The following is a 23,838-nucleotide window of genomic DNA, read 5'->3' as shown; positions in this document are numbered from 1 at the left end:
AGACCAGAAACATCACGTAAGTGAATCGGTTTCCTGAAAGGGGAAATTCGAAACTTATTCTAGTTTTGCCAGTCGGAGACGAAGAAATACAAACGTTTTCATCTTTCATAGAAAGGAGGAGGTCTCAGTAATGAAAGTTAGGGGTTTGTAGTGCATACATTACCTGCCCAACAATAGATTGGAGATACTGTACATCTCAATCTTAACTTTCCGAAGTAGTTGTGTGTGTTCAGTCGTTACCGACCGGTCTCTTGCCCACTAGGAGATTCGTTGTAGTAACTTCTTCCGCTAAGGAGTACTGACTACCCTGGTTTACCGATTTTATTGTACTTACTCGGCCAACCCCCATTGTGTTGGTGGCAGTTGGAGTTAATTCCAGCCCCCCTTCATAGCAGGTGTCTGTAAACTGTTGCACTTCTTGACATCAGCTTGAGATGTTACTTGCTATGCTATCTCTAGACCCCTCGCGAAGAACCGAGGAAGATGACTTTGCGCTAGAAGGTCTAGGTCGCTTGTTCCACTCGATGGAACTGGCTAACATTGGGGGGGGGGGGGGATTAATATAGACAATACCAAGTTATTGGTTGCCCAAGTAGCTCAGAGCCCTTTCCATCAATGATGGGGAGGAATTTTTCCTCACAGGTACTGGCACAACCTGTCTCCGACAGTCTTAATGGCCTGTTATGAACGAATGCTGCTCCTCTGGGAGGAGCGCATAATGCTACTCACCAGGCTGCTGCGGGAGACAGTTTGTAGGAAAATACCCTGGTTCATCTTACTCGGGCATTAATACACACTAGTTTCACTAGGAAATCTTGCATGATGTTGCTCTCAAATTCACCGAGTAAAGTGGGCGGAGAAGCTCGTTTGCCTGACTAAGAGAGGCACTCCACTTCTGCTACACTGAATGCTCTCTTGGGCGAGTCTGTAAATCAAGAACCGCAAACACAAGAAGCATGATCCGGTATAAAGCCGAGTCCTAGGTCACGGTACCTGGGCGAGCTGAGAAAGGCACATAGGGGTAGATCTGTTGCCCATGAGAACTAGGAAAAGCGCATAAACCAGTGCACAATTCCAGTTCTCATCTTGCGGTTGGGCAAACTGGAAGGAGCGCGCTCTCCCAGTTTTGCCACACAATCATGGACTCGCCCCTTGCAAGTGCACGCAGATAGCAATTACATTTAAGAGCTTAAAGGCTCTGTTTTTGCAGCTCTTACCTCGCGAGCATACGCTCCCAGCAGGACAAACGGGAAGAGGTGTCCAAGCCAACGCACCTTGCTAACCCTCCCCTTGCCAACGCACCGTACTAACCCTCACCTTGCCAACACTCACCCTTGCGAAGAGGGATGGCAGGTAGCCTCCCCTTCACAGACTGACTATCTTCAGACTGTCCCCCCTTTGGTCAAGACCATACTAGGTAAGGCTTTCTGTCAGGGGATAAAGTACCGATAGAGCTTTCTCCTGAGAATCAAACTGCTAGCACCAGTGTCAAAACGGTTAGGGCATCTAACATTCCTCGAGAAGTTAGTGCACCACGGCTGGCTCCACTGTCCTTAAGTACCCTAGTACAAGTGGGACCTGAACAGAAGAGAGACCTGAGTTGGTGGGTGCTAGACACCAATCTCCTCAGAGGAGTGGATCTCTCTCCTCCCCTGGATAAGGTCTTTATAGACGCATTAAAAAGAAGGGGGGGGGTGGGGGTGTGTCATCTGTTACACCTGACGGCATCCGGACTTTGGTTCGAATCAAAAGGTGGTGACACAACCTTTGGGAAATGAGGACAGCCTGCCTGACCCTCAAGTGCTTCCATTAACCCCCTTCAGGGCATTATGTAGTGCTGATGAGCATCAAGACTAAAGTAGTGTCCCACTTAAACAAACAAGGAGAGACCTTGTTACAGCACCTATGCTTGCTAGCTGTGAAAATCCTCAGGTGGAAGGAAGGGAATTTGGTAGCCTTAACAGCACTCTTCATCCCGCGCAAGAAGAATGTGCGGGTGAACAATCTGAGCAGGAGTAGTCAGATAGTTGTCTCCGAATGGGCATTTGAGCTGTCCACGACGTCCCTAAACTGGAACTGTCAGTGAACTTTTCACCAGTACCGGTACCACAAGTGTTCTTGCAGGACGCTTTTCAACACCTGTGGGATAAAATGGACGTCCATGCGTTCCTTTCCTCCTGCCTAGTAAGGAGGTAATTGAACAGGGTAAGGGCATTGCAGATCTAGCACTGACCCTCTTAGATCTGCTGTGGCAGCATGTAGAATGGTTCCAGACCTTCTACATCTGCTCATAGAGGCACCGAGAGAGCTCCCTCCACTTCCTGAGTTACTCAGACCAAGCGATGCCATCGCTATGTCTTCACATATGGAGGCTATCCAGCAACTACTCGCAAGAGAAGCCGGATGCTAGGCGCATGGCAAGATACCTCCAGGACTCGTCGTCTGTTGTGTAGCAGGCGAAGTAGTCCGTCTTTTGTGGTGGAGATTACGGAGGGAGTATCTCTCATCTCAGTGCTAATATTCCAGCCGTAGCAGAATTTTTACTGTTCCTCAGGGAAGGGGGGGGGACTCACTCAGTGTCGGTGGGAAAGGCTTTCGTTCACTGTGGAACATTGTCTTCGAACTGAATTGAGTTAACATTTCCTCCTTGACGGAATTTTCACTCCTCATACGGAACTTTGAGCGTTCTTACCCTCTGTCAAAAGTTAGACCACCTTCTTGGAATGTTGTCAGTTTCTTACGTTCACAGAAAGGAGCCCCTTATGAGCCTCCAAGTCAAGCCTCTTCCCCGCAACGGACTTATCTCGTTCCCTACTCTGGGTAGGGGAGGTTGGAAGGGAAGCTCGGTCCGACGAGACGCCCGTCGAAGCAAGAGAGGAAGGGACGATCGGCTTCTTAGGCGACTTCTTCGTCGCCTTCTTCTTTTTAGTGCTATACTGCACCCACTGCACCTCATTCCACGACTCGCACTCCGGACACGTGGCGGAAGGGGAACACACGCTGCCCCTGCACGAGGAACACAAGGAGTGCGGGTCAACTTCGGGTTTCGAGAGGAACGCTAAACACGATTTGCCGGCCATAGGCTCAAGACAATGGCGAGGATGCTCCATGATGTAGGAGAAGCACTACGAGACACATACACACACAGGGAAAGTGATTTGTATTTTTCCTAACAGTACTTACCTCAAACTACTTTCGGGTAATGGCCCACCCTGCCTTCCCCGAGTGTCCCCTGGTATCCTTAGAGACCTTAGCTATCAAGAACTTACTGGAGGTCGAGACCTGAGTAGGCATGCTCTCTGACACGGGGTTAGCCTCAGGGCGCGTATCACTCCGCCTGAGGTTACCCCTCATAGAAAATGGGTTTAGGGTAAACTACACAAAACTCTGTTCGGATGGGAGGAGATCCCAGATACTCCTAAGAAAGTAGTTTGAGGTAAGTACTGTTTGGAAAAATACAAATTACTTAAAATTTGTAATTTTTCTTTTGGCCCTGACTTCTGCAGGAAGAGTCAGCGAGCTACAAGGTCTTCCATTTGACATCGCCCATTCAGGGGGATGGTGGCAAGTCACACTCAGTTTCACCCCTGAGTTTGTTGCAGACCTTAAATCCGTTCTTAACAAATCCTAGATTCGGGGCCTTTTGGATTGGGAGTCTCCGATTGGTAACAGAGGATACTGATCGACCATTACTAAGCCCTGTAAGGACGATGAGGTTATATCATAAGGATGAGAAGAACTCGACCCCAGACCACCAAGCTGTTCTAAAGCATGGGGAAGACCAAGAGGAGAATCACGAAGATCTCGATCTCCTCTTGGATCAGACGATTAATAGAAAGGGCATGGGCGTCAGACGCCTCGACGACAGGTAGATGTCCCCGTGCCCATGTTGTTAGGGGAGTAATACTTCCCTGGCATTCCAAAGAATTTTTCTGTTCAGCAGGTACTGCAAGCAGGCAGGTGGAAACATCAAACAATGTTCATCTCCTGTTACCTGCAAGACATAACCCACAGGAACCTAGACACATTCTCAAAAGGTCCTGTGGTGGTTGCTCATAACGTGATCTAAATACCTCAGCTCCCTTGTGGGACAAGTATCAGAAGTTCGAGGGCGGAGGTTACCCACGAAGTAAGTCTAGGATAAATGTGGCAGTGACTAGCCACTTTCTACTTCATCTTTACCTCTTGGGGTGCAGCATTCAGGGAACTCTGCACAGCTGACCTCATTCTTCTGTGGGTGAGTTTCACGCTCTTTGGACAACCTCATATACATGTATATATGTGTTATGTCCCAATCCTTCTATCAGAGGGAGGAAGAAATATACATTAGTAGAGAGCACGGCCCGAATAGCTACGATGTATGTTCCAACAGATTAATTCCTTATTCTCCAGAAATGATTGCCCAGTCATTATTCTACGAGGATAACGTGGTGCAGGATCCCTCAAGGTATCACTATACAGAGTCTGTCTCTGAACAGTTGCCAGTCAGTTGGTTTGGACTTCCACCCACCTAAAGGTGAGTCTCCTAAGTAAAGAGCGTAAGGTTTGTATTTTTGCACCGGAACAAATAACAAATTTGGAAGTACTGTAATTTGTATTTTTCATAGCAGTACAAACCTGGAGATCTTTACATATACTGACCCGCCAGCACCAACCCCCTGAAAGTCCTGCCGCAATTACAAAAGTGATGGTTAGTCGCTAGTGCTGGCGTGAGCGGGAGGGTTAACTTTCCTCCTCTCCCCCTCTGCTAACTAGCGGTGGGTAGTTACACCCTGACAAAAAGTTTATCGGCTGGTTTCAGCTTTCGCCGAAATAATACTCCTAAGTAAAGAGCTCCAGGTTTGTATTGCTAGGAAAAATATAAATTACTGTACAGTACTTCCAAATTTGTTATTATAAGAAAGCGATTGCAACATAAGTCTAGGAGAGGTAGAATGTCTGTCCGTTCTCATCTTCTTTTTTCCACTCTTGGGGTGAAGCAGTCTCTCTGTTATATTCTGGAGTGGAGGCAATACACAGGAAAGCCTTAGAACAGAGTAACTCTTCTTTTCAGTCAAGTTTTTTCATCAAAGTATCCCCTATCCTCTGAGATTAGGAGGAGGATGAATGAAATAAATGCAACCCATTTCTCTAATGGCACCATATTCTTATGGTTGTAAGTTGGTTATGTAGTGATCACCTACCGGTATCCTGGTAGGGATCTTGCCTGATACGTGTAACATCATGTTCAGGTTGTTAGGAGGTTGCCAGCAATCATCACGTTTGCTCTTCTCCAAGACCGAAGTTCATTGACATTTCTCAGGTAAGTAAACTAGCCAGATTAGTTTTAGGGACTTCCTCCATCCTTGGATGAGCTTCCTATTAAAGGGCGAAGGTTTGTACACATGTCGGAGCATATCCAAATTATAAAATGTAATTTGTATTTTTACTAACAGTCTTTGTACCATTACCTTATTAGAAAGCTCAATAGCTGTTTCAGCTTCACTGAAATTCTTCCTCCTATTAAAGATCTCAGGTTTGTATAGTTGGGAAAAATACAAATTACTTTCAAAATTTTTGCTATTTAGTTGATATTATGTATGTTTCAGGTGAACTGTGCCTTTAAGGTAGCCTTGCCTTCATATTTTTTTAATTTTCTTCACAGAACTGAGTTGATATGGAAACTTTAATAGAAGAATCCCCCATCTCAGGAGGTAGAGAACATTTCTGGGGTGCTGTAAAAATATACACAGAGAAGTCGCACATTCTGAATCGCAAAGTATGTGGTTCCTCTAATATAACTATTGGTTTTTGCAACGAAGATTCGTATAGTGATGACATTGCTTCAGTGTTTATCGATAGAATGTCTCGAGATGTAAGACCCAATGAAATGCCTTTGAAATGTGGTACTGATAACCTTGAGTGTGACAAAACGGTCTGTTTTAGTAATAATCAACTAGATTTACAGCAAATTGAACACCTAAGAAGACTTCTACAAGATAAGGGCTTCATATTTCCTTATGAAGATACTAAAGACTGTTCTTTGCAAACTCAACCTCCAGATAATCATTTGGGTGAGGATGAGCCATGTTCTGAATTTAAATCAAATGTTACGCTGGCAAAGAGTGAAATGAGCATACCCTGGCATGAGCTGTCTTCTTACAAGAAGATAGCCATTGCTGTTATACGGAAAATTTATCCCAAACAATTGCAAAAATTTGCCCCTCAATTGGAGCTGGTTTTACTAGGTAAGAATGCTTTTCTGTTGAACAGGTTGAGTTAAGTCATATTTTCTAGCTTATTTATTATATGTATGTTTAACATAGCTATTGGCTTGATATATTTGTATATATTTTTTTCTTATTGTCCATTCTTTACCTCTCCATTTCTTTTCTGCATTTGGGCTGTGTTCCCTATTGGGGCCATTAATCTTGTAGCATCTACTTTTCTAACTATGTTTGTAGCTTGGCTAATAATGATGATAAAGGCTGTTGTTCTTTGTGTCTGATATATTGGCCAATTATGCATTTTAGTAATTAAGAGAATATTTTCCCTGTTTTTTTCATAATGCTGATGTGTTTAATACGGTATTTAGTACACTTAGAAAGGTGGGGTCCTTTAATATGTCTAGACTCCTGGTAATTTGTGATAATATTTTCTCTTCATTTTACCATCTGTTGTTATCTTTAAAATTCTTTTATTCCGTTAGTCTTATTGTTCCATTTATTACTCAAAAACAACACCTATTTTTCAGCACAATCCATACATTTGTTTTTATAATCCTCACATTATGAACAAACATTTAGATTATGAACTTTATTAGGTGCAAACCCTTAATGAAGAATTTTGGTGTTCTATAGAAATTTAACTCAAACCAATATTTGTTCTTACTCGAATACAAACCCTTGTCCTTTAATTGGAGTATGCTTTCAGCAAAGTTGGATACGGCTATTAAAACTTAACAAGGTGATGGTTGTTACTGCTGGGAGGGGGGAAATCCCTGCTCACCTGACAGGCTGCTGACCTACCACTGCCTTGACAGATCGTCTGTTGTAAGGTTTTTAAGGAAGACAAAGGTTTTGAATCATTTCCATTAACAGCAGCTTTGAGATGGTTATCTGTGTAACCTGCTAATTCCACCTTGTTCCTTTTGGACAGAATCACTGCTTGCTGTCTTTCCCTTGCTAGCATGGCCTTATTACAAAAATGAAGATGAATCCTAAGGAAGGAATCTACCCTTGGGCTTTGTTGTGCTTCCATCGGAGGAAGATGCTACCGACTTTTATGGAAAGGGATGCCACCTTTCCCCTTTATTTCAGTGTTTTTCTAATCCCGGGAAGAAACTAAGGTCATAACTCCTGGGTTGCTGGTGCGTCTAAGAATCCCTTTCTTTTCGCATGAGATTGTCATCATCGGCTTGTGCTACCCTGTGAAGGCGAACTTAAAGTTCTTCCCTGTAACTTCCCTTAAGAGAGCAATTAAGATGTACGAGTAGTCCAGGAAGTCCAATTGATAGGAGCTACGTTTGAGTGATTTCTACCGTTTATCTCCCTTGAGAGAGACAGTCCAGTACTAGCCCTCCCTGCGAGTGCCAAACGTTATTTCTTATGGAAAGAAACATTGGCAAGCACATAAAGAAATGTGCACACATACAGTCTCTGCCAGTATTGCCATTCATTTGTACACGGGAGGTCTCCACATGTAGCTATGTGATGAGCTAGGTCTTAGTGCTTAAGAGACTCACGCTCAGAAACCTCATACCTTACGACTTAAACCACTAGATCTCGCTAAATTCTAAATCTCCATGAGCCAGAACCCTATACACTAGATCTCCATGCGCTGCATCCACACGCCCTGGATCTCTACGCATTGGAATGATCCCTGTGTGCTAGCTCTCCATGCGTGAAATCTCCATGAACCAGAACCCTAAGTGCTGGGATACCCAAGGTCTCCCACATATAACCTCTACCCTTAAAGCCGCCATGTGTACATGCTTGATGCATACAAGCTCCACATTCTTGAACTTCATCTTTCTGAGAGATTGGTCTTCATATGAATTATGTTATTGCACGGTCTACACTCGGCTGACTTTTCACCGATTTCAGTCCCCATAACTTGTGTTGCTGCTTCTGACCTGAGGAAGATGTCACTGAGGCAGGAGGTTTTGGTTGGCATGGGGTATCCCTGATTTTTCTTTCTCCACTCATGTATCGAGGAGAACAGCACATACCTGGAGGAGTAGTAGGTACCGGGAACATAACTAATACAGTTATTTCGATATGTAACTCATAGTACTCAGTCTCCCATAAGACAGAGCGCTTACTCCTCAGTCAGGATAAACAGTGCTGCCCTCATCCTGCTGCTTCATTAGAGACTTCCAGAAATCATATAGGTAGACAACACTCCAGCAGCAGGATGGTAAGCAGACGTCCAGCAAATGGAGTTCTACACATTCCTGTTTCCTAGTCCTAGCTTGACCAGTCATACTAAGATTGTCTTGACATCTGTATCACGTAGAAACCTTGCTTCTCATCTGATCAGCGAAGTTAAACAACTTCATGCTTCGTAGAACTGTTTGAAAAGTTCATCTAGGTAGGCGAACTGTTTGAGCTAACACACACGGGGGATAAAGACTCTGTGTAAGGATCAATTATTATCCCTTCATCATTGTGTAGCAGAAATCTTTCCAACCACAGGTTTTCACAATTGCTTGACAACCTTGCCATTACGATAACTGGACAAGAAACTTCCTGTTTCTGCTCCCCAGTCCCAGTTCATCGTCAGCGTTCGGGTGGACCTTCAAATCTCCCTAGGTATTCTATATGATATCTCTTTTCCACCCGCTTTCCCGATAACGAAACAGATGGCCAACGACAGAAAGGATTAGCACGAACCTATCTGCTCCCAAGCTGCCAGACTCTGAGCAGTATCCAGATCAGCTATATTCCTTTGTCAGAAAAGCTCCTCTATTCTTGCAATGAAGGCTACTGCTCAACCCTTGACCCAAGTTTTTAATTAGGTTTTGGGCCTAGACTCTCTGCAAGAATCGACAATGCCCATGAGGGGCTTCCAGAAAGATCAAGCTGCAGGGAACATCTTGCCAGTTACAGGCCTCTAAAGTGGTACTTCTCAAACCTATGAGATAGACGGCAGATAAAATCCTCGAGACTGTTCTGCTAGCCTAGTCCTGAAGCAGCAAGTAGGAAAAGTCAACTTTGCCTTTGTGACAAGTCATTCTGGAAGATGGAGGATCTCCATAACACTCATTTCAGGAATTGTATTCAGGACATAAAATCCAGCTGTTCACAACTTAGTTCTTCTTCATAACTTCCCTACAAGAATTGACTAGCTGGGAACAGGATGACTTGTCTTCCTGTTCTGGGAGAATGCTAAGATTTTTCTTACAGCAACATAAGGGATAAGGGAAAATATAACAGAACTCTGTTTCTTTCTGGCTCCTTCAGGCAGGGAGACAAAAGAACCATCATAGATTCATACGCACTGAGATAGACATTACGGATCTGTCCCAGCTCTCGGGAAGAATTTGTTGTGGGTGCAATTCATGAATACAGAGTCAAGTAACGACAAAACCTTCTCTTCCCATTATCTATGGGAGTGCACACAGGTCCCTGAATGCTGGTATCCTTGGCCCAGTTTTAGTCCGTTAACTGTTCTTGTAGCAAATGTAGCTCCCTCACAAGACAAGAAACATCTCGTCTAAGGTAGCAGTTGTGTTGTAAATTTAGAATGAGAGGTAAGATAGACTGACCTTTGTACCTCATCTTTCTTCCCACTCGGGGTGCAGCAGTCACTTTGTTATCTGCTGGATTGGACAATAGATGCAGGTGAGCCACATGATCAAGCAAATTTTTTAGCAATGCTCATTTGGAAGTGTATCCTCCATTCTCTCAGGCAAAGGGGAGGATGAGCAAATATATGCACCCATGTTATAATGACCATATATTTAAACAACATATCCTCCATGCATATAGGGGCTACCTTGACCATCTACCAACCCCGGGTAGTGACCTAGGCTAACACCTGCCTCATTTTCATGAACTTGTCTTTAGGAAGTAAACAGGAGTCAGCACTTTTGCTTCTATTTACGACCAAAGTACCTTTACAATTTAATGGAAAGTAAACCAGCCTGTTAGTTATAGGCAATTTCTCCTTCCTAAGGTTAAGTCTCCTACTAAAGGATGAGGGTTTTTATTTGTGTAGGAATAAATCACAAATTTTAAAAATTAATTTTTGTTTTTCTAACTACTAAACTTGAGTCCTTTAAAGTTACACTTCCTACCTCACCCACTCCACAAATTCTAGGCTTTAGGTCAAAGTGAGAGCTCAGTGCCCGCCACCCGATAGTAACTACATCCACCTTGTTAAAGTTTTAACAGCCATATTGAGCTTTGATGAAAGTATACTCAAACTAAAGGACTCAGATTTTTATAGTTTATTTATAGACATTTGTAATTTTTGTTTGTTTGTAGATGGATGGAAGACAACAGTGTCCTATATAACCAGACCAATGCAGCAATCAACTACTGCTCTTCCTCGCATCAATTACTCCTTCAGACTGGGCGACAGTGGAATAGTATTTGCTGTTATTACAGGTAAACACAAATGAATGTAAAATATCCTATTTGAAGATTCATCAAGGCTTACTTTTGAGAATTGCTGTAATCTAGACTTTCCTAATATGCCTTAGAATAAAGAGAAGAATCCTATTTACCATTGACTTAGATTTCATTCTTGTTTATGATTGCCTCTATGTCTGGTTTATCACTGGCAGTCAAACCCCAAAATGTTATTCAATATGAATTAATTTTGATAAGAATAATTTCACTTGATTCTTTGTTGCTTAACCAGTACAGTGAGACCTTATAAGCGAATTGTGAAAAACCAAATAATTACTGTAGTGCACCCTAACTGACACTCCTAGACTTTTTTTTTTATACAGTACATACATACATATACCATGGCACTTCCCCCAATTTTGGGGGGGTAGCCGACATCAACAAAGAAACAAAAACAAAAAGGGGACCTCTACTCTCTACGTTCCTCCCAGCCTAACAAGGGACTCAACCGAGTTCAGCTGGTACTGCTAGGATGTCACAGCCCACCCTCCCACATTATCCACCACAGATGAAGCTTCATAATGCTGAATCCCCTACTGCTGCTACCTCCGCGGTCATCTAAGGCATCGGAGGCAGCAGCAGGGCCTACCGGAACTGCGTCACAATCGCTCGCCATTCATTCCTATTTCTAGCACGCTCTCTTGCCTCGCTCACATCTATCCTCCTATCACCCAGAGCTTCCTTCACTCCATCCATCCACACAAACCTTGGCCTTCCTCTTATACTTCTCCCATCAACTCTTGCGTTCATCACCTTCTTTAGCAGACAACCATTTTCCATTTTCTCAACATGACCAAACCACCTCAACACATTCATATCCACTCTAGCTGCTAACTCATTTCTTACACCCGTTCTCACTCACCACTTCGTTCCTAACCCTATCTACTCGAGATACACCAGCCATACTCCTTAGACACTTCATCTCAAACACATTCAATTTCTGTCTCTCCATCACTTTCATTCCCCACAATTCCGATCCATACATCACAGTTTTTACAATCACTTTCTCATATAGAACTTTCTTTACATTCATGCCCAACCCTCTATTTTTTACTACTCCCTTAACTGCCCCCAACACTTTGCAGCCTTCATTCACTCTCTGACGTACATCTACTTCCACTCCACCATTTGCTGCAACAACAGACCCCAAGTACCTAAACTGATCCACCTCCTCAAGTAACTCTCCATTCAACATGACATTCAACCTTGCACCACCTTCCCTTCTCGTACATCTCATAACCTTACTCTTACCCACATTAACTCTAAACTTCCTTCTCTCACACACTCTTCCAAATTCTGTCACTAATCGTCCAAGCTTCTCTTCTGTGTCTACAACCAGTACAGTATCATCCGCAAACAATATCTGATTTACCTCCCATTCATGGTCATTCTCGTTTACCAGTTTTAATCCTCATCCAAGCACTCGAGCATTCACCTCTCTCACCACTCCATCAACATAAAAGTTAAACAACCATGGCGACATCACACATCCCTGTCTCAGCCCCACTTTCACCGGAAACCAATACAGTATAAATATAAAATAAGTTAGCCTTAAAAGAAAAGACTTCAGTACTATACTGTAGTCTCTTTTTTATAGCGGTGCATATTTGCACTGACTCACAGGGGATGCCCTTTTAGCTCGGAAAGGTTCCTGATACCTGATTGGTCGGAAGTATTTTTGTCCGAACACCTTCATTGTTCTCAAATAATTACCAAGTACTGTAATGTGAATCAAAACTCATATTCTAACCTATATTTCTCCATCACATATATGTTTTGTCAATAAACAATATGAAAGAATAAATATATTATAAAGTATCGTCATGGTAAGTCTACATTTAATAACCCAATCCGCCGAAGTCAACGACAGCAGCTTATGTTCGGATGCACGCTTTGTAATTTTGTAATTTTTCACATATTTTAACACAAATTGGGATAAATTACACTCAGCATAAGTTAAACATGTTATTATAAACTTTTTTTAATACCACAATTTACCAAAAACATGGGAATTAATAAAACCCTATATTTGTGAAAACTTATGGGGAGGTAAAAGAACAGCCTGCAGCGGCCTGGCGGGAAAACAGTCCCTTCTGACTGTCATAGACGCAGTTTTTTTTTTCCGTAATATAGTTCGGCCTATTCCTTTTAGTTTAAATAGTCTTGCATTGTCTCCCTTCGTAATATTTTACTTAGTATTTTCCCACATTCCTCTTTCTCACCTAATATCTATCTATTTTCCCGGATATCCCTTCTTTCATATAGGCCTATGTGATATCCGCACTACGATTCCTTATTTCTTAGCCTCTGTGGAGAGTGTTGGCCTGAAGGGAAGTGCGTGCTAGTCTCATTGAAATAGTGTAGAGGCGGGAATTAAAAAAAAAAAAAAATTACTATGCTTAATTTCATTTGATATAATGTGAGCTACTGAACAGGTTTACAAAATAGGCTATACTTGCTACACAGCATAAAATTTATGTTGTTATTATTATTTACATACTTACTGACGTAAGGTACAAAACATAAGGAATCGTAGTGCGGATATCACATAGGCCTATATGAAAGAAGGGATATCTGGGAAAATAGATAGATATTAGGTGAGAAACAGGAATGTGGGAAAATAATAAGCAAAATATTAAGAAGAGAGACAATGCAAGACTATTTTATCTAAAAGGAATAGGCTGAACTATATTACGGAAAAAAAAACTACGTCTATGACAATCAGAAGGGATTGTTTTCTCGCCAGGCCACTGCAGGCTGTTCTTTTACCTCCCCATAAGTTTTCACAAGTATAGGGTTTCGTTAATTCCATGTTTTTGGTAAATTCTGGTATTCAAAGAAAGTTTATAATAACATGTTTACCTTATGCTGAGTGTAATTTATCCCAATTTGTGTTAAAATATGTGAAAAATTACAAAATTACAAAGCGTGCATCCGAAAACAAGCTGCTGTCGTTGACTTCGGCAAATAGGGTTATTAAATTTAGACTTACCATGACGATACTTTATAATATATTTATTCTTTCATATTGTTTATTGACAAAACATATATGTGATGAAGAAATATAGGTTAGTAAATAAGTTTTGATTCACATTACTTTGTAATTATTTGAGAACAATGAAGGTGTTCGGACAAAAATACTTCCGACCAATCAGGTATCAGGAACCTTTCCGAGTTAAAAGGGCACCCCCTGTGAGTCAGTGCAAATATGCACTGCTATAAAAAATAGACTATAGTATTCATAGTTATATAACACTAAATACAGGAAAGTATTTTCAGTTTTATAATACCAAACAAAAAAGGTCAAAAGCCATTATAGTACAAGGGCTTGAAAATTCACTTATATAACAGCATCAGTATCAATGTGCTTTCATTAGTTATATAACTGAGTATGCTGTGCTGTATTTGAGCTCCTGTGACTCTGTGTTTTTTGCATTCACAATTATATAAGTGTGACTGCATCTTTTAACTGGATATACAGTACATAAAAGCATCAGGTCATGGTTTGTTATAAAATGGAAGAGAAAATTTAAACTGATGCTGTTATATAAGTGAAATTCCAAGATCTTATTTGAGTATTGCCACTATCAAGTGTTGTAAGTCCATTTGCAATATTTTCAAAGATAGGTAGTAGTAGGTTGGCTTGGGCACCAGCCGGCCGTTGAGATACTACCGTTAGAGAGTTATGGGGTCCTTTGACTGGCCAGACAGTACTACATAGGACCCTTCTCTCTAGTTACGGTTCTTTCCCTTTGCCTACACAGACACCGAATAGTCTGGCCTATCCTTTACAGATTCTCCTCTTTCCTCATACACCTGACAACACTGTGATTAATAGACAATTCTTCTTCACCCAAGGGGTTAACTATTGCACTGTAATTGTTCAGTGGCTACTTTCCTCTTGGTAAGGGTAGAAGAGACTCTTTAGCTATGGTAAGCAGCTCTTCTAGGAGACCATTGTTCTCTATTCTTAGGTAGTGCCATAGCCTCTGTACCATGGTCTTACACTGCCTTGGGTTAGAGTTCTCTTGCTTGAGGGTACACTCTAGCACACTTTTCTATTTAGTTTCTCTTCCTCTTGCTCTGTTAAAGTTTTCATAGTTTAAATAGGAAATATTTATTTTAATAATATTACTATTCCTAAAATATTTTATTTTTCCTTATTTCCTTTCCTCACTGGGCTATTTTCCCTGTTGGGGCCCCTGGGCTTATAGCATCCTGCTTTTCCAACTAGGGTTGTAGCTTAGCATATAATAATAATAATAATAATAATATAGGATTCGATTTATCTGCATCTGGTATAATTGCAAAGATTTTAGGTAATTTGTTATCCAGAAATCTTTGGTTGTTGGAATAATTTATTGGAATCTAGATGTCTTAAAATATTCAAAGAACTTGGCATGTGATTTGTTTTGTCAGTAGAGATACTAGCACTTACATTAACGCTGCTAGGTAAAAACTGAGGTGAGCTAGTGTCCAAGCCTATATGAAGCTGTTACCCACTGTTATTCAAAACATGGTGCAACTGTTTCTGAGCTCAAACTGAAGCTTTTAAAAAAGATTTTGATATATGTTACTCATAGTTCACTGGGACCTTCCAATATGCCACATTATTGTTAAAGTAGATATAGGTTGCTCATGAGTGCTTTTTTCAGCAGGTGATTAGGATCCCAACTGCCTGCCTGGTCTTCATTTTTGGAATCCAGTGATTGTATAGAGCTGACTGGATTACAGAAAAGACAAGATTTACAATAGAAGGGCCTAAAGTAATTTTAGAGAACATGGCTCAACTTGAGGAGTTAGCTTAGGATTTGAAACAGGCCAGGTTAGGCTAATATTGCCATCTTTGCTCAATGGCTCACTGGCCTGTTGAGATTGCATACACTTAGCAAAATTAATAAAAAGGCTATGGAGCTCATTACTATCAAGCCCCCAAGCTTGGTAATAACAGCATCACGTCGGTAATCTTACTTCCTTAGTAATGAACTAACCTAGTCTCGCTGACTTTTCCTATGAGTTGGAAAGCAATTTTCTTTGACAACTAGAATCTTTAGCTTGAACAACTACTAACTGAAGGTGAGTATTCTTCCCATAGTTATTCAGATCACATTTATCCTCAGAATGGGACTTAGAGTGGAAAGAATGAGGCTGATCTCCCAGTAATAAATCTCTTGAATAACCTCACAAGGAAACAAAGAAGTCAAAAGAGATTTTCTAATAATCTTTAATAATAAGTAATGAGTCTCTATAAAACTTCATAAACACAAAATCACAATGTGGAGCTTGGGTAGGGCTGTTGACAAGAGAACTGGAAAACAAAAGGATATGAAATATCTATGCACTAGTATTGCCATACTCCACCATGTATATGATGCTAATACTGTAGTAGAAGTGTAGTACTGTTACAAGGAAAGAAAACAGGAAATATTTTCTTTTAGGGTAGAGGTCAACATTTAGCCAGTTTTGAAAGAGAAGGAATATGAAAGCTAAGTGAGTATAAAAACAGCAAAATTTATAAACATCTAGTCGTTATGTAACTGGAATACAGATCACGCTATTTAATAGGGGTATTACTTTCGGTAGCTGAAATGACGAGCAATTAAATTTTAACGAGGGTTAACTACCCATGCTGCCAGTTAGCGGGGATAGGGGAGGGTGGCTTGTATCCGCCCTCACACACCTGTGATTGAGCTCACTTTGCTTTCGGACCGGATGGTGAACGGACGTTGCCGCTCTTTATCCTCGGCGAATATTGACAGCCATTAATGACTTTTGCTTCTTCTTTTTCTCTTAGTGTGTGTTTGCGAAATTGACTTCTGCGACCATGCGCACCTGCCCTGGACTCTCCGGCCGCCCTTGTGGGATGTTTATGTCGGCGGTGGAGACTGATCCTCACACCCTTTGTCCTGTATGCAGAGGTCAATGGTGTGATAGTGAAAATAAGTGTAATGAGTGTAGGGAGTGGTCTTCCTCCCAGTGGGAGAGGTTTGGGTGACGGCAGAAGAAGTTCAAGCGGGATATTTCTCTCCGAAGCTCCTACTCCTTCGGCCTCGTACGAGAGACCGTTGGGTAGTAGCGTAGACCAAGTTAACGTCGGTCAACCCCGGTTCTTGAGAGATGATGTTGCCTCCCCTAGCAAAGCGGCCCCACCTCTCCCCCCGAGTGAGGCCTGGTCACTAACCCTTCTTTTGCAGATTTGGTCTTCCTTGAGGTTTACAGGTCCGCCCTCCAAGGAAGCTTTGCTACAGTTCATTTGCATGGGTGCTTCTGTTCAGCAGTCATTGTCGCCGTCAGATGTAGATCCTCTGACCCTCGTCGATGTTTTTGTGTCAGAGGTGTCACATGCGGTTTCATCCAACTCCTCTGCCCCTGCAGAGTCTCCAGCAGTTGCTGCCGACTTAGTTTCCCCGTTCCTGAACATCCTTCGAGGGGGAAACTAAGTCCAACATCTGTCTCTCCTGCAAATGTTTCTCTCCCTCGGGGGAGTTCACTCTTAAAGACTCCTCTTCGGAGGACTGCTGCGGCGCACAGTTAACTTGCCGATCCAACGGCTCCCAGAGGGCGCATTCGTCGGAAGGCTCGCCTTCTACTTTGCCTTCACCATTGGTGAAAAGGCGCCTCTTTGGTTCATTGTCGTCGCAGCCATCCCCTGCAGAGAAGCCTCCGCTGCAGTCATCCGACCTTCATTCATTGATTGTCACTGCCCCTGCAACTAATTCTGTGACTTTGTTCTTGGACCTCTCTGCGGATTGTTCGCAATCCCTGTTCCAGACTATCCACCCTTCAGACCTGCCGACCTGCCATCACCGTTCCTGTCACCAGTAAAGTCTCTTGAAGCTCTACCAATGTGCGCAGCGGTGCGCCATCTCCCTGCAGCTCGCCAACCTACAGGACATCAGAGCTCACCAGCAGCTCGTCAGCACTCTACAGCACTTTGGCGTGCCTCTTAACCTGCTCACCCTCATAGAAGGCAGCAGCCTCATGTGCCTGTGCACCCACGATCTCCCACGCTCCAGCACCCTCCTGTGGGCCAGCGCCCTCCTGTGCGCCAGCGCTCTCCGGCGCGCCAACACTCACCTGCATGCCAATTACCTCCTACGTGCCAGCCTGCGCGCCATTACTCACCTGCGCACTCCCGTGAGCCAGTATTCACCTGCGCGTTAACAAGTTCCTGTGTGCTATTATTCTCCTGTGCGCCAACACTTCGCAGGTGAAACGACAAGTGCAATCCAGTGCTCACCTGCGCGCCAGCGCTCTCTTGGACATCCGCGTTCTCCTGCGCGCCATGTCTCTCCCGTGCGCACGCACCAAGACATACGCACGCGCCACCACTCGCCTGCGTGCCAATTTTCACCTGCGCACATGCGCCAATACTCTCCTGCGCGCCCGCGCCAATACTCTCCTGCGCGCCCGCGACAATATTCTCCTGCACGCGCGCTAGTATTATCCTAAGCACGTGCACATGCGCCAATATTCTCCTGCACACGCGCACATGCGCCAACGGGCACGGCCGCAGGAACTGCATCTAGCAAGGTCACCCTCGCCTCATTCCCCTCCACACAAACGCATTCCAGTGCGCCCTGCGGGAGAAGGGAAACAGGCACCAGCAGAGGTGTTCAGGTTCCCTAAACTACCTTCTAAGGTGGACCCACCTATTACGGTGACTCCTCGTAGGGAACCTTCAGTCCCTTTCCCTTCAGGGGATCTGTCTGACAGTACATTAGTCAGCCAGCAGCCTTGGTTCAGTGCCTTAGTCAGAGCTGTAACACAGGCATTCAAGCCTTTCCTGTCCTGTCCGACCGCTCGTCAGAGCAACCTATAGCTCTGGATTCACGACACGGAACCATGGCTTCCTCTACTCCTTTGAAGAGGAATAAGAGGAGTTTCTGACGCGGTCACTTCTCCGGGGGTGAAGCTGACTTCGTGCAGACCATCGAGACTAGTCCCTCCAGTATCTCCCCTGGGATACTCTCCCTTTCTGTCCGATGAAGACCATCCTTCACCAAGGGAATCGCACGAGGAGAGGCACTCTTCCATCCCACCATTGGAGGAAACCTCCCTTCAAGCGGAGAGTTCCTCTCAATCAGAGATCAGGAGGGACACAACACTCGGGCCTTCGATGTTGGAGTCTTACCTCCTTCCCAGGAAGGAGTCCAAAGACTCTAAGACTCTGCCAAAGTCCTCCACCAGGACTAGAACGGAGACAGCCAGCCACTCGAGGAATGTCCGCGACTCACCCCAAGAAGAGCTCTTGGGGACAGAAGGAGACTTCGCTGCGAGTCCAACATCAGGAGGAGACCAACAAGAATCAGAACATGCATTATGGCAGGTTGTGACTCTAATGAGGGTTCTCAGTGGGTTTTCCAACCCAGAGATACCCCCTCGAGAGGTCAAAGACACTGTCTTAGACCGCGTCTTCGGCACTCAGAAACTCTCAAAGACCAGTGCAGCTCTGCCCTGGTCTCGGGTTAAAGGTACCAGGGACAAGATCGCCCAACAGCTCTCCGAGTTTGTATCTGCAACCATGCCGGCTCTACGAACAAGCTCCTCCCACCTCCTCGTGTACAGCAGAGGAGGTACTTTTAGATCCTGGAGGAGTCTATTTCAGCTCTTCCACTTCACCACTCTCTAGAAGAGCTAACCAGGGGATTCCCTCTTTAGAGACTCTCCAGCCGGCAGGTATTGTTCTCGGCGGCCGAAGTCCTTAACCAGGAAACGGTCACTAAGTATGCGATGCAAGCTACTTCATGGCTGGACATCTGGTTAGGGACCTTGGGTATCCTGATACGATCTAAGGATTTTTCCAAGGAACATACCAGGAAGGCAATGGAGACCTTTTTACTCTCAGGCACTCGCACAATCGAGTTTCTTGCCCACTAAGTGTCGAACTTGTGGGCAAACACTATCTTGAAACGTTGAGATGCAGTGTCTGAGAGGTGCCACCAACCGGTCCCCCCAACAGGTCCTCAGCGTCGAGATAGATAGGCTCAGACATTCCTCTATAGAGGGAGCCCACCTGTTTGATCCTAAAGACGTGGAACTTGCTGCTGAGAGGTGGAAGAAGTCTCATCGAGACTCCCTCCTCCATAGGGCTTCAACATCCAAGCCCTATAAACCTCCAGAACCTGAGCAGTCCCATCCAACTAAGACCGTGACGACGAAACCAGCAGCGAAGACAGTAGTGTCTAATGATCTTTTTCCTGTCAAGGAAAGGAAAGGCAAAAAGTCCTCTAGGGGAGGAAAGGATCCTAGAGGGAGCAGCCGAGGCCGCAAACGCTAGGATAGGCAGTCCCCCTGCATTACCACTAGTGGAGGGATGCCTACAAAATTGCTCAAACAGGTGGAAGTAACTACTCGGGGCCGATTCCTGGACAATCTCCGTGATCCATCTAGGATATCGCGTCCCGTTCATAACATCTCTCCCTCCCCTGACCAGGAATCCAGTGTCAATAGACTCCCTTGCCATGGGATCGGAAATGGGGCAAGCCCTTCGAGCAGAAGTCCAGACCCTGTTGAAGAAGGGCGTTCTCCAAGAGGTCCTCGACAGGTCCCCAAGGGGTCCTCGACGGGTCCCCAGGCTTCTTCAGTCGACAATTTCTCCCTTAGAAAGGGAGTGGATCTTCTCTTCCTCCCCCCAGATTTGATGCTGTTCTCAGACACTTCAACAAAAAGGGTGGGGGCCCACGTGCTGCACCACACGACCTCAGGCCTCTGGTCAGAGTCAGAAGAGTACCTCTACATAAATCTCCTAGCGATGAAAGCTGTCTTTCTAGCCCTTCAACAGTTCTAACAGTTCCTGGCGGGCCACTTGGTGGTGATGAGCGACAACACCACAGTAGTGGTTTACATCAACAGGCAAGGAGGTACTTTTTCGCAGCATCTATCCCATCTAGCAGTAGAGATACTGAGATGGGCCAAAATCCACACGATACCACTATCGGTACGCTTCATTCCGGGCCAAAGGAATGTGCTCACCGACAATCTGAGGAGAGCATCTCAGATAGTGAGTACCGAGTGGTCTTTGGATCATCTAGTAGCCAACAAAGTCCTGACTTTGTGGGGTTCTCTGACTGTGGACCTCTTCGCAACGGCTCTGAACTTCAGGCTCCCACTGTATTGTTCCCCAGTCCTATACCCCAAGGCTCTCTGGCAAGATGCATTCCAACAACGGTGGGACAATGTCGACGTTAACGCCTTTCCCCCGTTCTGTCTGATGAGGAGGGTACTCAACAAGACCAGAACATGGTCAATCTTTCAATGACCCTCATAGCTCCGCTATGGCATCATGCAGAATGGTTTCCGGACCTTCTGCAACTCTTAACGAAGCCCCCAAGAGAACTCCCTCCACGACACAACCTACTCAAACAACCACATGCCAACATATTCCACAAACCCGTAGCTTTGCTACGACTTCACGCCTGGAGACTATCCAACATCTCCTCTCTCAGAGAGGATTTTTGCAACAAGTTGCAACTAGGATATCTGGATGCCTGCAAGTCATCCGCAGCAGTCTACCAGGCAAAGTGGAAAGTCTTCTGTGGTTGGTGTCATGGAAGGGGTATCTCTCCTCTTAATGCCACTATTCCAACAATAGCCAAGTTCCTCGTTTATTTGCGTGAAGAAATACGCCTGTCAGTCTCGTCAGTAAAAGGCTATCGCTCAGCCTTAAGCCTCGCCTTCAGACTGAAAGGAATGGACATTTCTTCATCTCTGAAACTTTCCTTACACATATGGAGTTATGAACTTACTTGCCCTCAGACAGAAGTGAGACCTCCCCATGGAACATGGTTTGAGTTCTCAGGTCTCTTAAGAGACCTCCCTATGAGCCATTACGCCAGGCAACTGATCGCCACCTGACTTGGAAGATGGTGTTCCTGCTAGCTTTGGCTGTTGCCAAACGAGTCGGTGAACTTCATAGTCTCTCATACGACATCGCCCATTCAAGGGAATGGGGAGAGGTAACATTCAGCTTCATCCTTGAGTTTATTGCTAAGACTCAGAACCCGGGAGTAGCGGATCCACGATTCGACTCCTTCCGGAATTTTAGTCTCCTTACTGTAACAGATGACCCAGACCATCTCTTACTATGCCCAGTGAGGATTTTGAGGCTATATCTTAAGAGAACAGCCGTAGCCCGTCCCCGTGTGCCTTCACTATTCGTCAGCATAGGAAGCAGCAAGAGGAGGGTCACCAAGAACACCATCTTAGCATGGATTTGCAATGTCGTAGACCATGCATTGAATCCAGACCTCCCTCCTTCACGTCGTCCCAGAGCTCATGATGTCGGGCATAGATACATCCCTGGAATTCAAGAGAAACTTCTCAGTGACGCAGGTTCTTCAAGCTGGGGTATGGAATCGTCAGACCACTTTCTCATCCCACTACCTGTAAGACATGACCCACAGGAGACTCGATACGTTCTCTGTTGGTCCTGTTGTGGCTGCACAACAGCTGGTTTAAAACCTCAAGCTCCTTATTGGACAAGTAACAGAAGGTTGAGGGCATTGTTACCTGGTTTTAGTCTGCGTGAATGAAAAGATTTGACTAGCCCTTACTCTCTTCTTCATTCTCCCCTCTCTTTGGGAAAGCAGCATCCTGGGTTTTCTGTACAGCTGACCTCAAACCACTGTAGGTAAACTATGCTCCCTTGTGAACCTAGTATTAAGACTACTGTACTACTGTTGCATCCCCATACCCTGACGCAATGGTATTTTGAAAGTCCTAGTTACACTGTTTTTCCTTCTAAAGAACTCGGAATAACTTTACCTGGACAGTCACACTTCCATTTACCTCAACACACAGCTTGCGTAGGCCGTGGATCTTGCGTAGCAAGGGTTTAGGGAGGTGCAGGCACTCCTTATGTTTTAGTACTGACATCCTCAGATAAGGAGCCCCCGGGTAAAGCCAAAAGCCAAATTGGCTGGGACGTTCACCCTTCCTTATGGGTGAGTTACCCCTATTAAATAGCGAGGTTTGTATTCCAGTTACGGAACAAATGACAAATTCGTAGATAATTTGTTTTGGGGCAGTTAAGAGAGTAGTGAAAAATAATGGGTTGGGCATGAATGTAAAGAGAGTTCTGTATGAGAAAGTGATTGTACCAACTGTGATGTATGGATCGGAGTTGTGGGGAATGAAAGTGACAGACGGGGAGACAGAAATTGAATGTGTTTGAGATGAAGTGTCTAAGGAGTATGGCTGGTGTATCTCGAGTAGATAGGGTTAGGAACAAAGTAGTGAGGGTGAGAACGGGTGTAAGAAATGAGTTAGCAGCTAGAGTGGATATGAATGTGTTGAGGTGGGTTGGCCATGTTGAGAGAATGGAAAATGGCTGTCTGCCAAAGAAGGTGATGAATGAAAGAGATGATGGGAGATGTACAAGAGGAAGGCCAAGGTTTAGGTGGATGGATGGAGTGAAGAAAGCTCTGGGTGATAGGAGGATAGATATGAGAGAGGCAAGAGAGCGTGCTAGAAGTAGGAATGAATGATGAGCAATTGTGACGCAGTTCCGGTAGGCCCTGCTGCTTCCTCCGGTGCAGCAGTAAGGGATTCAGCGTTATAAGCTTCATCTGTGGTGGATAATGTGGGAGGGTGGCTGTGGCACCCTAGCAGTACCAGCCGAACTCGGTTGAGTCCCTTGTCAGGCTGGGAGGAACGTAGAGAGGAAAGGTCCCCTTTTTTGTTTCATTTGTTTGATGTCGGCTACCCCCCAAAATTGGGGGAAGTGCCATGGTATATGTATGTATGTATACAAACCTTAACTATTTATGCAAACTTACTCACCAGCCCTATCCCCCTTGAAGTCCTACCTCCAAGCAAAGTGAGCTCAATCACAGGTGTGTGAGGGAGGCCGGTAGCAAGCTACCTTCCCCTACTCCCGCTAACTAGCGGTATGGGTAGTTAACCCTCATTAAAATTTAATGGCTCGTCATTTCAGCTACGCCGAAAGTAATACCCTTATTAGATAGCTACGCTTTGTTTACTTAGGAAAAATACAAATTATCTACGAAGTTGTCATTTTTTTTTCTTTTATATCAAGGACTGTTCTTTATTTTGTGTTATATAACTGTGATTAAATACCCATGAATACTGTTTTACTTTATGGGTGTCGAGGGCCTCCCCGTGAAGTCAAATTCACCAATATCGTTCCTGTGAATGGTAAGGTCTGACTGTACCTGAATTTAACTTTGTGGGTGATATTATCATTGTTACCATTGACATA

At 44.3% G+C, this 23,838-nt stretch overlaps 1 protein-coding gene across 2 annotated transcripts in view; it reads left to right on the top strand.

Annotated features, from left to right (window-relative positions):
- Positions 1-23,838, top strand: part of LOC137623263 (probable tRNA (uracil-O(2)-)-methyltransferase) — an 88,353-nt gene that overhangs the window by 10,282 nt on the left and 54,233 nt on the right. For both annotated transcript variants that reach the window (XM_068354023.1, XM_068354024.1), the window contains exons 4-5: positions 5,645-6,227; positions 10,470-10,592. In XM_068354023.1, coding sequence (XP_068210124.1) covers positions 5,657-6,227; positions 10,470-10,592 — 694 coding nt within the window. In that variant the 5' untranslated portion in view covers positions 5,645-5,656. The remainder of the gene's footprint in view (positions 1-5,644; positions 6,228-10,469; positions 10,593-23,838) is intronic.

This window comes from Palaemon carinicauda, chromosome 30, assembly GCF_036898095.1.
Source record: "Palaemon carinicauda isolate YSFRI2023 chromosome 30, ASM3689809v2, whole genome shotgun sequence".
NCBI lineage: Eukaryota > Metazoa > Arthropoda > Malacostraca > Decapoda > Palaemonidae > Palaemon > Palaemon carinicauda.
Note: the sequence above shows the minus strand (reverse complement) of the source record. Positions and strands in the feature narration are given on the sequence as shown.